Source organism: Cotesia glomerata, linkage group LG7 (genome assembly GCF_020080835.1).
Source record: "Cotesia glomerata isolate CgM1 linkage group LG7, MPM_Cglom_v2.3, whole genome shotgun sequence".
Classification (NCBI taxonomy): Eukaryota; Metazoa; Arthropoda; class Insecta; order Hymenoptera; family Braconidae; genus Cotesia; species Cotesia glomerata.
Window position 1 is genome coordinate 20,257,040 of NC_058164.1, and position 16,921 is coordinate 20,273,960.

At 28.2% G+C, this 16,921-nt stretch overlaps 3 protein-coding genes across 5 annotated transcripts; all 3 read right to left on the reverse strand.

Annotated features, from left to right (window-relative positions):
* Nucleotides 1-563: 563 nt before the first annotated feature.
* LOC123269202 lies at nt 564-4,984 on the reverse strand. The gene is made up of 2 exons (XM_044734793.1): nt 4,720-4,984; nt 564-2,993 (listed from the first exon to the last, which is right to left on the reverse strand). The coding sequence occupies exon 2, from the start codon at nt 1,497-1,499 to the stop codon at nt 627-629; it is 873 nt and encodes a 290-aa protein (XP_044590728.1). The 5' UTR covers nt 1,500-2,993; nt 4,720-4,984; the 3' UTR covers nt 564-626.
* Nucleotides 1,661-2,951, reverse strand: LOC123269733 (putative ankyrin repeat protein RF_0381). The gene is made up of 4 exons (XM_044735569.1): nt 2,447-2,951; nt 2,138-2,329; nt 1,921-2,091; nt 1,661-1,857 (listed from the first exon to the last, which is right to left on the reverse strand). Exons 1-4 carry the CDS (start codon nt 2,949-2,951, stop codon nt 1,661-1,663), a joined length of 1,065 nt encoding a protein of 354 aa, XP_044591504.1.
* Nucleotides 4,985-7,321: 2,337 nt separating the features above from the next.
* LOC123269215 lies at nt 7,322-16,452 on the reverse strand. 3 transcript variants are annotated; one of them, XM_044734811.1, is made up of 4 exons: nt 16,207-16,452; nt 15,875-16,023; nt 10,568-10,932; nt 7,322-7,496 (listed from the first exon to the last, which is right to left on the reverse strand). In XM_044734811.1, exons 2-4 carry the CDS (start codon nt 16,011-16,013, stop codon nt 7,458-7,460), a joined length of 543 nt encoding a protein of 180 aa, XP_044590746.1. In that variant the 5' UTR covers nt 16,014-16,023; nt 16,207-16,452; the 3' UTR covers nt 7,322-7,457. The 3 variants fall into 3 exon arrangements, with proteins under 3 accessions (XP_044590746.1, XP_044590745.1, XP_044590744.1); XM_044734810.1 differs by lacking the exon at nt 16,207-16,452 and having other exon boundaries at nt 10,568-10,929; nt 15,875-16,100; XM_044734809.1 differs by lacking the exon at nt 16,207-16,452 and having other exon boundaries at nt 15,875-16,100.
* Nucleotides 16,453-16,921: the final 469 nt, after the last annotated feature.

Here is a 16,921-nt window from a genome sequence, read left to right on the forward strand (position 1 = left end):
AAATCTACTCTCTTGGTAGATTAAAATTCACATAAATATCATTGCATATAATGTTTTTAAATTAATTATTAATTTTAATTTCATTTTTATTGAAATTAATGCATTAAAACAATTTCGAAATCACTCCGAAATCACTCCACAAATAAAAACTCCGGATTCACTCTCTACGAAGGTGATTAATTACTTCACTCCGGAACTCCGAGTGATGGGGGTGAAATGGGAGTGAAATTTACTCCCGATTCACTTCGGATTTTTTACAGTGTAGTAAAAATACAGTTATCGTAATGAATGCATAATGATAATAATAAAAATACATAAGAATAATATAAAATAATTTGATAGTTTCCATATAAGTAGAAGAGGGGTGGGCAAAATGGGGTACACCAAAAATGAAGTAAAAAAATTTATCGATTCAAAAACGTAATTTAAAAAATTTCTGCGTGTGAAAAGTCACTTTTATCGATTTTAATACCATTCTGAACTCTATAATTTGTTTTATTTACATGGAATGTAGTTAAAAAAAAAAAAGATTTACTAGATTTGAGTCTTCGAAAGCACCTCATTCTACATCTCTTTCCGATATCTTTTACCGATTAATAAATATTTGACATGAATAAAAATAGTTATTATAAGAAATCAGGAATTAACTTCAACTCTTGATTACTAAAATATTCAAAAAATTCCCGCATAACTTCCGGATCTAATAACAAACTTTGAGCAATATCAATAACAAAATCGTCTACTTTGACTAAGAATTCTGCTCTTTCTAACACTTTTACAAGCCGAAACTCTATACTTCCGTAATGATTAAGCCTAGGTAAAATTTCTGACGGAATACATGGTTTCTCAAAATTACAAAATCTATTTCGAAACAAATACTTGAATCTCAAAGCTGATTTATGAATTGATTTTCTCAACAAATCATGACAAGTTACTCTAACATCAAAAGTAATCGACGCTTCATCAAGCTTCATCAAATTGACTTCTTTAGCACACTGAAGATAAATTAAATTATAACTCTTGTGAGCAAGAGCCGCTTTTTTATTTTTTGAACATACGTACAAATTTGCGGCTATTAATTTGATAATGTGCTTTTGAACAATCTCAACAAAATCACGTTTATGATTATATTGTTCCAGATAATCAGCGGCAACTTTTTTGTTCTCATCTTCCATGTTGACATCATAACCAGCCATTAGTAGATACTTAACATTAGCTGATACGGTTGTATAATGCACCATCATAATTTGTAGGCAGCTCATGTTATTATAAATACAACTGACTTCAGCTTGGTTATCAATTAGAAACTCAATGATTTTACAACTACCAGCTTTCAAAGCGTAAAAAAACAGTATTCGATTGTCATAAAACTCATTTACATTGACCCTACCTTTGGCTATCAAATACGAAACTATTTCTAAGTTATCATATTGAATAGCTACATGAAGTATTTCAGTAGTAATTAAAGTAGCATCTTGCTCCATGATAAATCTTGCCATTGAATTGTAATGTCTATAAACAGCTAATCTTAATAGTATTTTTCAATCTAATTGGCCCCAATCTACATTCTTATAACCACAATTCGCTGCCAAACGTTCAACTAATTCCAATGGATTTTTGACTGTTAAATATGATGGTGATCTTTTGAGATCAATAGAATTCACATCCGTATGGTTATTTGACAAGCTTCTGACTGCTTGCAACATGTAATGATCAGCGGCCTCAGGAATAAACGATCTTTTGTCACTGGTAGAAGTTTTTCTAACAAATATTGAGCTATTTCGAACGGGTTTCTACAAGCGGCCACACCAAGTAGAATTTCACGGTCACAAATAGCAGTCAGATCAGCACCATTCTCTATCAAAAATTTCACCAATTTTAGACTTTTGTTATTTATAGCTAATTGTAATGGCGCTATACCATTAGAAATAAGATTCACATTAGCGCCTCTGTGAACCAAATCTCGAACTGATTTTAAGTTTTTGTGAATGATTGCTAAATTTAGTGACGTTTTGTTGTCGCAAAAGGCATCAATGTCAGCACCATTCTTTAACAACAATTTAACTATCTTGTTGTTATTATTACGAAGAGCTAAATATAACGGTGTTTTATTGTCACAAATAGAATTCACATTAACACGCTTGTTTAATAAAAGCTTTACTATTTTGATTATTATTGTTAATTGCTAAATGCAATGGTGATTGATTGTTATCAACGAAGTTTAAACTAGCGCCCTTAGATAGCAATTGTTTTAGTAATTTTATATTATTACGCTCCACTGCTAAATGTATAGGAGTTTTATTTTCAGAAGCAAAATTAATATTAGCGCCTTTTTGTATCAAATATTTAGCAATTTCATTTTTATTTTCATCAGTCTCTTCATGATCTAAGGAAATGGCTAGATGCAACGGTGTTTTATTTTAAAAAACAGCGTTGACGTAAGCACCTCTATCTATCAGATATTTGATAATATTCAAATTTCGAAGACGCACAGCAAGATGTAATGGTGATTTGATAGCACAATTAATACAAATAGGATTTATATTAGCACCTTTATCCAATAGATATTTAATAATTTCATCGTTTCCTTCTGAAATAGCTACGTGCAATGGAGTTTTTTTACTAATAATAGCATTGATGTTGGCACTTTTATCTACTAAATATTTGACAAAATCAAAACTACTATAAGTAATTGCTAAATGCAAAGGCATTTTGCCACCGAAGCTATAATTAATATCTGCTCCTTTGTCTAACAGATATTTTGATAGTTCAATGTTATCGGTTTTAATAGCTAAACATAACGGTGTAATGTCACCGTCTAATATAGTATTTAAAGAAACTCCTCTATTTATTAGAATCTTAACCTGTTCTATGTTACGGGATACTACAGCGTTGTATAGTAATCTTCTGTTTACCTTAGCCGCATTTTCATTTCCTTGTTTTGAATCCATTATGTTTTTTTTTCATTTATCGGCCTTGTCACAATCGATCCGCTTAGAAAAAAAAAATTATTCATTAATTACAATTTCTATTAAATAATAATCTAAATTATTTTAGACTTTCATTTTTGATGAAAAGATTTCAATGATCTTAAAATTTTTTTAATTTTAAGAAGTTTGCATATTATCATTCAAAAACATTTTTTTAAATATTGAGAGTTAATATTTGTAACAACAAACAGTACGTTTATTGAATACGGATAATTATTATAATTATTCGGAAATAAAGTTCAACCTATTTTTGGCCAAAAAAATAAACATTTCCGAAAAATTTGTAATCGAGTGTCTAGTAAAATTTTGTTCAAAAATCTTCAGAAAGTCTGATTGTTGGAACTTTATAATTGATTAACTGAAAACTGCGTTTTGAAAACCGACTAATTCAATTTTAAATCTGTCAAAAAATAGAGTATTCAATGCCAAAGAAAGAATTCAGTTGCGAAGTGAAAAAAGTTTAAGCTTTATAAGTGACGGAAAAATAGAAAAACTATCTTGATCGGTTGATTCGTTTTTAAGATTAGAACCTCAAAACGTGGAGATCTGATGAAAACTCGCATTCTCAAACCCACACTGAAAAAATATATATGCGCATATATGCTGACAAAAATACATATACGTCGCACATATAAAATATATACGCCACATACATTTTTTTGCCCCCGTATATGCGGCGTATATTTTTTTTCAGTACGAGAAATTGGACCAAAATCTATAATTCCCTACTTATGAAAATTATTAATTTTCAAAGCGGAAAATTAAAAAAATTAATGCGACCATTGCAGGTTTCATTCCTGTTGTACCTAATTATCAATAAAATTTTCCTAAGAAAAAAGAAAAGCATTTTTTATTTAATAAAATAATATTATTCAATGTTATTTTTTAGAAAATGTTTATTTTTTTATTTTTTTTGACAAAAAATAGGTTGGATTCCTTTATCAATGCATTATCAAAAATATATTATGCTATATTTAAGATTGATGCGCAAGGCATCAGCTACTTTTATTTGTGGAGTATTGAACTCTTTTGATCAAAGTAGTACCATCACCAAGTGGTTGTTCTTGGGGTTTTTTTTTTTTATTTTTTGTAATTTGGATGGATTAATCTTGACAGAAATCTGCATACATTGGAGCAGAATAAATTTTCTGAATAATACAGTTTCAGTGATATTAAATTTCAAAGTTCAAGTTTTTGAGGCTTTTAAACATTGCACTATAAAGATACCGAGAACCTTACTTATGTAACTGATTATAACTAAGGAGCCCTTTTAAATTTTTTTCCAATAACTATACTAACATCAATTGACAATTATTAAATTTTTTTTAAATAATTTGTTTTATATTTGCAACATATTTTCTAAGGTATGATTAATAAATTAGTAAAATATTCGAAAATGCTCATGAGTAAAAATGAATGAGAGAATAAAAAATAAAAACTATACCGTATTCAGCGCACTATAGTTTGTATATATGATCGTACTACTTTAAATAAAACGTAATTTCCAGAAATGTAAGTTGTTATATTAATATATTGATTTATTAATTTCGCCAATTGAGCAATCGGCTATAATAACAATAATGTAATAAAATGGTTATGATCATCAAAATCGAACTGCCAATTATTAATTTGGTAACTTTTGATCAGGCTTCGGAAATACATACTACAAAATACGTGGTCATGCAAAAATTGGAACATTCTCAATGTTAATATATAAAATTATATTTACCTTACTACACAGTTTATAATAGCGATTAAACAATATCGTTAATATATATTGCACAAAATGAAATCTTGAAAAACTAATAACACTTGTAAAACTTATTAATTTAATCAATAAATATACTATTCAACGGAACACTATCTGTTAGCCTCATCCAAAATACACAAACACGATTTACTATTTCACCCTGTACGCATGTACCATAAAATGAGTACCAAAAATTATCACCATGTATCAAATTTCTAGTCAAACAATTTGACTAACACCCCGCAATATTCCAAATTTGAACGACCCTTCTAATTTTATGCCTTATTCCATAAATAACTTACTAGAAGTAACATTGCGAATTTTTGAAGCACATTGAACCCTTTAGATGTATTAATATTTTTTGAAAAATTCACTCTTTCAAAAATTATTCGAGGCTCGATTAGATATATTAAACATTTTATGTAGTTATTTAAGACGGTGTAAAAACGAAATTTTTAAGCTTAACAATTATTTAAAAAACTCTTAAATATAGTAAATAAATTAAACAGCAATAAATATAGGTTGAGTGTTAATAATTATTTACTTTAGACAAAAAATGAATTTCAGCAAACTATTGGCTTCAATAAAAATAAAATCAGCTTTATTACAAATAAGTATAATTATCATAAAAACATCTAATTTTTTCTATTTAATATCTTTCCAGATTGTTTCACTGAAAATGAAATAAATATCACAACTCATCGCATTAAAACAAATTAATTGAAAATAACAGTGTTTTTAATGTAAAAGTCGATCAAAATACTTTCCAATCAGCCACATCCGGTTAAAAGTTTTATTTATACAGATTTTAAAAAATAACCATTTATTTAAGGTCTATTGGAAAGTCAAAATAACATAATTATTAATTTAATCACAATTATTTTTTATTATAACTTATAACTATTCTTATTTAATAGCGTTATTCTTTTACTACCTTTTTCGGCCACTACCAGCTGCAAAAAGCATAATAAAAAAAAACATGGTCAGCAATAAAGTAATATAATTAATTCTTTATGTTTAATACAATTTCATATACATCTCTGTATAAATATATATGTATATTACTTTCACAAGCATAAAGGTATACATGAGCTGAAGGATTCCTCTTACTTTCTCCGAAGTAGAAAAGTAGGTCTCAAAACACACATCACCGATCATATTATGCTGACGAGAGACTGAGATTCGACCTTGAATGTCATTATAATTTATTGACCTTTATTAATAAATATATTCGAAAACAATCAATAAAACACTAAAATATATAGCTGCGCTTAAATAAACGGGCTTTTAAAAAATTTGTATAAACAACAATTTACTAGCTCTCTTTGTTTATACAAAGTGGTAATGAAGATTTTATTTTTAACAAAATGTATTAAGTATTCTCTATGTGACATTTAAACTTCCGCATTATATTGTAAGACTTGTATTTTCAACGGCCAGTGAAAGTGACTAAGACATGACTTAAATTTATAATTTATTTTAAAATGTACCGAAATTAATTTGCATCCTCAAATTCATACTTATAACCACAGAACAGTAGCGTTCGGAAATTTCCGCCGCTGATCCCTTCAAATTTTTCGTAAGTTGTCAATCTCTCAATCTACGTGCTGAATACTGGTTGGGTAACAAGATAAAGATCCTGTTAAAATTTGAGGCCTTAATAATGAGATTTAAAGATCACTCATCAAAATTTTTGATTTTCTGTCTAAATAACACAAACAAAAAATTTATTTAACTTTTGAAATTGTATGTCTCCTTTTACAAACAACATAAAAAAAAAAAAACGACACATACTTTTGTAGGAAAGTAAATGTTCTAAATAAAAGGTCTCTTGTGATTTTTCAAGCAATTTACTTTTTCAAAAGTTATTCAAGATTAAAGTTGGACATAGTATCAATTTTCTTTTATTAACGACGAAATTGTTGTTATTTAAATAAAAATTTGTTTTTTTCTTTTTTTTTTTTTAATTTTTTTCAGATTGTATTAATTAACAATTGAGAGTACACATTTCAACCGACAGAAATTAAAAATCTGTACATAAATTTATCGGATACAAAATAATTAAATGCTATTAATAATTATTTTTTCTCTTACAAATTAATATGCACATAAATTAAAGATTATTTATAGATATAATTATATGGCTGTAATTATTGGAATGATAAATAATTTTAAGCATATATTTATTGTAAAGAAAGGTATTTTCATTAATTACAGTAGGAAGTATAGTTTTAAGAATATAATAAAAAATAGTTAGGTACCAAGCGTGACAGGTTCAACAATCGATCTTCAAGAACGTCGTATAGACTTTCGCTTAATAGAAACATGCTGTATATATTTATCATATTTTTATTTTCAATTGACCTTTCAATAATTACGAAGATACAATTTTATACAAGTCATAGAATAATTATTTACGCTCGAAAATATACTTTTCTTTTGTGGATAATTTTATATTTACTATTATAATAATTAATAGTAAAAAGATTAATTAGATATGTTTATAATTTATAATATTTCTTTGTTATATTGTGAAATAATTATTTTTAATTTGAAAATTGCGAGAAAAGCGTTTTTATTAAATTATAGTCATTGTTTGTTTATTTTTTATTTTATTATTATGTTTTGTTTGTGCTATGATTGAATGGTTTATGGTATTTTGTGTTTTATTTAAAATATAAGTACACTATAGTTGCGATTACGTTATTACTACATCTTCATTGTTCACAGGAGCTCATTGGGATAGCAGAATCAATCTGTAAACAAAAATAGTTTATTTTTAAAATGTCTACCCGACTAGAAATTTCAGTGAGGCAGTGATTTGGTGCAAGTAAGGCATGCCGAATTCCAAACTTGCGGTAAGTGAGGCATCCAAACCTGGCCGAAGTTTGGGATGCCACACTTGCTGGTGATTATCTAAACCTCATTCGGTCCGAATTTGGCTACCTAAGTAGGCAGCATTTCGGAAACCAAATTCGCAAGGAAGAATCCAAATTTAATTCTTTCTTGGTTTTTAGCTTTTTATTATCAAGCGAAAATTAATAATAACAAATGCTTATTTTTGTTACTACTTTTACTATTTTAAGTATAAATTTGGAATTTAGGACTAAATTTTTCAAATATTTCGTGAATAAAAAAAAAACAAATTTTTTTTGCTTTTATTTAATATTATTTTTTATTATTTAATTTTAGTTTTTCGGTAATTTTTTTTTTTATTTTTTGGAGCGTTTTTTTATGTGAAGAAGTTTTTTTTGATTGGTAGATTTGATAAGTCAAGGGGGAAGGAGATGATGTAGGAGTTAGATACATTAGTCATACATAACACTTAACTTTACTTCACACTTGCCTTAATAGTAATTATTAATTATTAAAAATCGTACATGTCGAACGCGAGACTCGAACACCGTACCCGACGCACGAGAGCCCTATACCATACCGCGACGCTACGCCGATGATGAGCGACTTCGTGCTTCAAGATACTTATAAGCACAACCAAAGTTCGGCTTGCCTAATTTAAACCAAATAAGATTCGAATTGGGGTAGCCTAAGTTTGGAAAGCCAAGTTCGCTTCAAACTGACAAAACTCAGGTTATTGTTACTTGAAACCAGTTCGGCATTCCCATGATATATCAAACTTAAGGAATCCATGAGACTTTCCTAGTTACGTCCAAGTTTGGCAAGCTGAACTTCAACAATTATTTATGGTTACCGTTATTACAAATCAGTCCGGCATTTCCGTAATATGCCGGACCTCGGCAATGCCACAGTTTTAGGATCACAACCAAATTTGGAATATTTTCGGCATGCCAATTTTCGTTCTGCCTACCTTGGTTTTTATGAGGAGCAACTTAGGCAGGCCTAAGTTAGGCAAACCAAACTTGTCCCTCACTAATCCTTCAGTATTCCTCACTACAAGTTCTAGTCGGGAGTTTAACATACTATTAGTAAGCCTGACTTGCATGAAGTCACAATTACCGTAGATTTGCTGAAGTTCGGTTTGCCAAACTTGGGTGAAGCTTGGAAAACCTACGGCAGAACGAAGTTTGACAAACTATTGGTATGCCTGACTTGCATGAAATCACGGTTATCGAAGATTTGCCGAAGTTCGGTTTGCCGAATTTGAGCGTAGCTTGGAAAAACTATGGCAGTGTCGAACTTTGGCTTACCTATAGTGGAATTAATAAGGCGTGAATTGGGCTTGCCAAAGTTCGGAAAGCCAAACTTGCACCGAATTGATTGTTCGGCAATGCCTCACGAAATTTCTAGTCGGGTAGTGAGTTGTGCAGATTTAATTAATTTATTCGATTTCGATAAACTTTATCAATTAATTCTATTTAAAAATTGTATTTAATTATGAGAATGAAATTAACAAGCATCTGAAAACAGTTAAGATTTTTATAATAACTAAATTATTAAAAAAAAAAAATTTAGAATAAATTTCCACGTAAAATAAAAAAAAAATTTTTTTCCACCATGATTTAATAGTTATCAAAATTCAAAAAATGTCAGATGTCTGCTGATTTTAATATCACTAATCATTTTGAATTCAAGAAACAAATAAAAATTTGAAGTTTCCTTTACAAAAATCGAGTATCTAAGATTTGTTTTTTATTTTTCAACATAAATTAATTTTTATTCAAATATTCGACATCTAACCATTTACGAATTCAGAGTAATATAAAAAGAAAATAAATTCTTGCCATGAAAATCAATGATTTTAATTTGAAAAATTATTAGTTTAAAAAAAAAAGAAAGATTGGAATTATTTTCTAACGAATATTATTAGACTACTTTAATGATATATATTCGGACTACCGCTATCGAAAAATTTCAAAAAATCACTTTTAAAAAATATCAAATTCAGTTCAAACTTCAATCCAAATAACTTTTTAACTTTGTTTGATAAAAGAATGTTAATAAGGATAAATACTTCACGTAATATTTGATGTTATGATGATACGTCACTTGAGAAAATTTTATCTATATCGTATAATTAATTATATCTATTAATTAAATATTGCACGGTACCATAAGTATTACACAATTTATTTGTTACTTTTAGATGATAACTGATAATTCGTGTGACATATTCCAAAAATGTAACTATGCAGGGAAGTTCTCATATTTGAGTTAGATAATTTTACATTAATTATTTAGTTAAATAATTCACTCCTTCGTACACAGAAAAAAAATTTACTTGAATCAAGTAAATAATTTTGAAGAATTTCATCTTTTTGATTTGAGCAGAAAAATTTTTAAACTAAGGAATTTTTCTCAGTTCAAGTAAATTTTACTTAATTCAAGAATTTTTCATCTCAATTCAACAATGAAACTCTCCAAAATTATTTTCTTGGTTCAAGAATTTTTCTCTTCATTCAAGTTAATTTTTTTTCAGTGTAGCTCGTATTCAAACACAATATTTAATTTGAAACTTTTTTTTTCTAAGTTTGTAATTAAATTTCCGACCTGACTTCCCTTTTGGTCTGCTCTAATAAAATTTTCAACGAAAGAATGTCGTGCGTCTATCCTAATATAGATCAACTTTTATGGGAATACATTATTTGACATAAAAATTAAATAAAAAAGTAGCATCATCTCTATCTTGAAATAAAAATGTTTTTAGTAAATTGATAATAAAATATTTATGTAGATTATGGCTCATGGCGCTCAAAGCAACTGTATTATCGGTAATGTTTCTTTTTCGTTACGTTGGTAAGTCGTAAACCTCTTAGCCATCAAACGGTCTTTCTTGCACTGGTACTTACTCTATTATTGACGTAATAAAAAGTGTTTATAATCTATGATAACAACATAGAAGTAAAATTACCTTAGGAACTGATGGTTTCCACTTGATAAAATTGTCTTTATGGAAAATGTATTGATCATTTTTGCTTTTGAAATTTTCACCGTCAATATAGTCAACATTATCTTTAGGTAACTGTTTGGTACGCCGTTGCAAGCGATAAAAATATCTCAAAACATCTTGAATATTATTTAAATCGATGAAATTTTCTCCATTACTGCTACCAAATAAATTGTTATTGTTCCTTTCTCGTTTTCCATACCGACTTCCAAGGTAAAAACGATCAACTCGTGCCATTAGTTCATTGGATTTATCGTTTGTTGCTTTTGGTTCAATATTTTCGCCTCGTCCGTATCTGCTTCCAAAGTTGAAGTTTACTTCACCGGCTGCTAACAAATTAATTACTTTAAATAATTTTATACAATTATTACAACGTTTGTAATGTAATTACTGAAAACTAATTAGTAAATAATTTGAGCAAACTCTCTATAAATGATGACTTAGGTTTCTTTTGGTCGCGTGAGCTACATATTATTTATAAGGTTTGCGAACTAAAACTGCTGTTGATAACAAAACTTTTTCAATTTATAAAAAAAAAAGTGTTTCACTTATTTTCATACTAAATTAACTCTAACTGGAAAAATTTTTCGTTAAAATTAACGCTGATCGCGTGTAAGGTAATGTTTTTTCATACATACGCGTTATTGTTACCCACATTCTAATAAGTTGTGTACCACCAAATTTAATAAATCTGTTTTTGTTGAGATACAACAGTACAAAACTTATAATTTATTTCTAAGTTCTATTTATAAATATACCTTAACTTTGCCCAAAATATTTTTTGTGTAGGAGTTGAAAGAAAAACTCATTTGAGTGATGTATTATTTGAAATCATTTCGATAGAAAAAGAATAGAATAATAATTAAATTATTTAGCAACTTCTCGTAGCTGTATGAGAATATTATAAATTTTCAACTAAATGAGAAATTTACTTTCAAGCTTTTTTAAAAACTAATTTAATGATTTAAGTTGAATTAAAATTAAATTCTTGCAAATTAACAACTAGGTATATGACGAAAAAAAATTCAAAATTTTGACGTAAAAAACTCAAGCTCAATATTTTTTCATATTTTTGATCACAACATATATAATTTTGATCATTTTTAAATAAATGTAAAAATAATATTAGTATGACAGGATTTATTACCAATAATTTCATAGAAAATGAGACGGAATAAACTTGAAGAATCAACAATCTAATCAAAACTGTACCAGAAAATTAATATAAAAAGATTGACAACCGGCCAAAAATATACACTGACAAAAAATTAACAACAAGAGTAAAAATTTTAAACTAAGACATCATTTTTTGAGCCAAGATATTATTCTTGATTTAAATAATTTTTTTTTAGGTTTTAGAATTTTTTCTTGAATTAAGTTAACCTTTTTATCAGTGTATAAAATCATGAAATGGAACAAATTCACGTAAACAACTTTCTGATTGTATTAAATTCAAAATAGTACAGTGGTAGAAAAGTAACCATTATCGATACTGTCTTAATTTAATTACACTAAAAACAAAATTTACTTGAATAAAGATAGAAATTTTTGAACTAAGAAAAATTTCTTCGGTTAAGAATTTTTCAACTCAAATCAAGACAATAAAGTTTTTCACAATAATTTACTTGATTCAATTTTTGTTTTCTGTGCAATTCCATTTTTCTTCAAGGATTTTATATTATTGAGTCAAGAACTAGTTTTATCATTCATGATAACAAAAAAAATATAACTATTTGATTCCATTAAAATAAATATTACTTATCACGTCACTTTCATTCAAAATTCGCATTCAAGAGTGTAAATACAAATTAAACTTTGTAATTACATAATTGAACACAACAAAGTATTTTACGAGATGATTCTCTAATTTCAATCGACATTGGTACTGCTTAACGAGTACAAAATTAATGCTTACACCGTGATTCTACAACAATAATTAACACCACGTGGGATGAATGTATGGTAGAGTAACCTAAATATAAATTTAACTATACTCTATTGTATTTCGTTCACTAGAAATAAGCTCATCCGACAGTTAGCAAACCCACAAAGCAAAAACAAACCACAGCTCCTTTTCTTGCAAGGATCAAATGACGCATAATAGAAGACCAACGAGCAACAAGTTAATTACATACAGAAGAGCAGAACTCATATAGGCAAATAAATTACTCCAACACAATACACTATTTTTATAAAAATTGTGGATTATAGGCTAGCGTGAAAGAATTTTTCCTCTCATTTACGTTAATTAGTTGGGATCTATATTTAAAAATAAATATCACAACTAGTCCTGTTACATTTATTAGCAGGCCGAGCCTGAACTGTTAAAATTTGGCCATAGTCGTGATTAGTTCGATTCATATTCATGCTGATATTTCAAGTTAATTACTAATCTTTATTGCTCCGAATTAGATTTATAGTTAATTTCACGAATTACGAACATTAACCTCTCTCGATGAAAATAAGAGAAAAATGTCGAACTTTTCAAAAGAATTATTTAATTTTGTTCAAGTGACTATTATTACTTGTAAATAGCATCAAGCCATTTAAAGAGCTTGAATATCTAAAATTTTGCATAGTTTATCACAAATAATGTTCCCTTTTTTTCACTTTTTGGATAAAACGATTTTAGACTATCAGTAACGTTTCAAGGATTGCAATTGACAGCTTAATATCAAAAAATTGATGACTGATCTACTCCAATAAAAAAAAAAATAAGTTAGTTCAAGAACAAAGACCGTAAACAAAAATCATTCTGAAAAATTTTATCTTGAATTGAACAGGAAAATTCTTGAATAATTCGACTATTATTTATTAAAAAAGCTTACGTTGCAACATTTATTTTATATCTATTACTCATAAACAATGTATAGTTATAGATTAGTATACGAGCAACGATAATAATAAACTCGAAAAGATTTTTTGCCAAATTCTTTCCATAAAACTAATAGAAATATTATATGGTATTAATATTAGCTGTCACTTACACACAATTTAATATTTTTCAATATAAATTAGAAATTTCTTTTTAACCATTAACGATTTCAAAAAAAAAAAAATATGCTTAAAGTAGTACCCTCACATACTACATCAGTACGTTAAATACAGTATAGTTATCGCTATTTCTCATTCTCCCATTTACTATCCTTCATTCACTTTTACTCATGAACATTTGTGAACTAATTTATTAATCATATCTTAGAAATTATTCTAAAAATTTATTATTTATTAATTAATATGAATTTAGTTTTTTAAAACAATCCCGAGTAAAAATGAAATTATTATTTTTTACGGAAAAATAATAAATTTCGTTCGACCGCCGCACCACCGCTGCACGACCGCCGTTTGGCGGACTATTACGCCGCACGCTAAAAATTTACTCCCCCTAGCATCGCCGCACTACCGCTGCACCACCGCCGCACCAATGCTAAATCATACCTACAATTTCACAAAAAATGGTATCATAATTAATTTATCACACAATAATTAATTAATAAATAATGCGACTAGAAATCTTTATGTAAGGCCTATTGATCAACCTCCTTTTAATCGAATGCCTAATATTAAAAAAAAAAATTTTTTTTAAATCAGGCCAAAGCACCGCGAAATTATTGATTTTTTTAGTCGTATTGTTGATGTAGATTTTTAATTTCGTCCTCGGGTTGCACAGAAGCGGTACGCCTATCGAAATATTCTGAAAGAATTTTAAAAATTGAACTGTGATGGGATTCGAACCTGGATCGTCTGCATGGAAGTCTCGAACATTACCAATTGCACTGCAAGCCATACTTAACTTAAAAAATTTAGTTAAGCTATTTGAATGATCAACGAATATATCATTTCAATGTATATACCATCAAACAGTGGTATGGTGCGGCGGTGGTGCAGCGGTGGTGCGGCGAATAGAAATTTATTTACTTGTCACGGCGCTGGTGCGGCGGTAGTGCGGCGAATAGATAAATTCTTTACTTGTCACGGCGGTGGTGCGGCGGTGATACGGCACTTATAAAATAACCAAAATTGTCACGGCTGTAGTGCAGCGGTGGTGCGGCGCTTAAAAAGCCGTGCAGCGGTGTTGCGGCGGTGGTGCGGCGGAATTCTGTTTTTACTCGGGATCTTAATGGGGTTTCTCAGTGAAAATCACCTATATAAATAAATTTGCCGGTATCCTGTATAGTGCAATGTATAAGAGAGAGTCTCAAAAACTCAAACTTGAAATTCAATGTCTCCGAAACTGTATTGTTGAAAAATTTCATTCTGCATAAATCCATGCAAATTTATCTGAAGATTAACGTCTAAATTTTGAAACAATCCTAAGAAAAGCCACTTGGTAAGGGTACTACTTCAATCATGAAATTTTCTTGAGATTATATATCGATATCCACGATCTAAGATATCGTAACCCACATTTTTACAGCAGAAAATTTTATAGTAGACAATAAAAAACGTTCATTTCTAGCATTGATGAAATTAAATTCAATGAATGAAAATATTTGTTTACAAATAGTCATTAAACAATTTGACGTCTGAATTTTTAATATTAACTGCATGATATTTTTATGAATCGATTTTTAAAAAATAGTCAAGTTGTGAAATTTTGTGGATTGAGAAATCTTAGAACCTGGGTATCGATATACATTTTATCTATAATATCTATTAATGAACTAGTAAATTCACAATATTGAAAAATAATTTTTTCTGTGTTATTGAACTAGGAAATTAGGGCATTAATATTAAACTTGAGTGCTTAAATTTTGATAGGATTTTTATCGTTATTATGAACAACATTTTCTCTATAACTAAAAAGAAAATTTTTTATAAACTTCTACTGAGTCCACCTTATATCTTAACTTTCTACAAAACTGCGTATTTAATGGTATTATAGAATGTTATAATCTAGATAAACGAGTGCATTGTTTGAAAAAAAATTATTAAAAATTTAATGAATCATTCGTTTGTTATTTTCGATGAAAATATTGTTATTGCTAAATAAAAATTTATTCAAAAAGTCGTTTGTTCTACGAAAAAAAATAAAAATTATTTTTTAAGTCGTAATTTACTTATAAAGATAGTGACATTTTAAAAAAATTTCATTTTTAGAGCTAAAATAACAATTTTAAAATAATTATTTTATGATTCTGGATATATTTTTAAATACCTATAAAAAGTAAATAAAGTACAAAAAGACATAAAAATTCATTGAAAAGTAATAAAAACAAAAAAAAAATAAAATTATTCAAATGAACAAATAAATGATAAAAGTGTGCTTACTTGGTGGGGTCTCTTCCCGTTTACCATATCGACCATGAGTGTAAAAATTCGGTTGACTAAAGGCAACGTTTACGAGGGTGAAGATGATACATAAGCACGCAATCATCTTTGTTCTTTCCAAGTTAATTATCCGGATCATAGAGGGCTTACTTGTATTTATATTATTACACGACATCCCAGCATATAGAGTAAATTACAATAAAAAATTATTATAACATAAAATAATAATATACTTTAATAAATAGATAATTATTTTTTAAGTGTCAAATTGTTATTGATATGGTTTTTTTAATCACACTTGTCACTAATTAATTAATTTTTTTTTCCGTTACCTAATTTTAGAAAAATTTTTGTTCAATGTTGGGATTTGTTGTTTTCACTCCATTACATTCGTCGATTACTTTGAACTTTGAAAATAAATTTGATAATCAAAAAACACTTCTTTTTTAAATCAAATAATTATTTTGATATCTGTTGTATATTCGTTTGTAATTGAAATAAAATTTATAATTATTAATGTGTCAAATGAGTATGACGACGAGCTTGCACGATGACAAGCCTGTAAGTTTGAGCGTGCTAGGGTGAAACTGTGGAATTGTAATGGTCAGGTGAGAGCTTTATATACTGAGCACCCAACCACCCACGATCGCGATAGATAGACTCGAAGAGAGGGAAGTTTGACCTGTTACATACTGAAAATCAACAAGTTACGGAAACATTTTTCTCATTATTTTTTGAACTTATTCATTTTTTTTTAATCAATCTTTCACTCTTTTATTTAAACTGCCTCTTGATATTTTCTAATAATTGATTCTCAATTAATACTTCGTGAGAATTTTCTTATAATTACTTCAAAATGTTAAGCTATTCCGTTTTTTAAAAATGCTATAAAAAAACAAACAATTGTCAGACGCACTCATAAGATTGGTGTAAAAATTATAGCATGGAGTTTTTCTATCAAGAAAATTTTTAAAGTTGTGTGAAATACTACGAAAGAGAATCGATAGATAAGTTTGGAAAAAAAAAAGTTGTCTTTATGCAATTTGC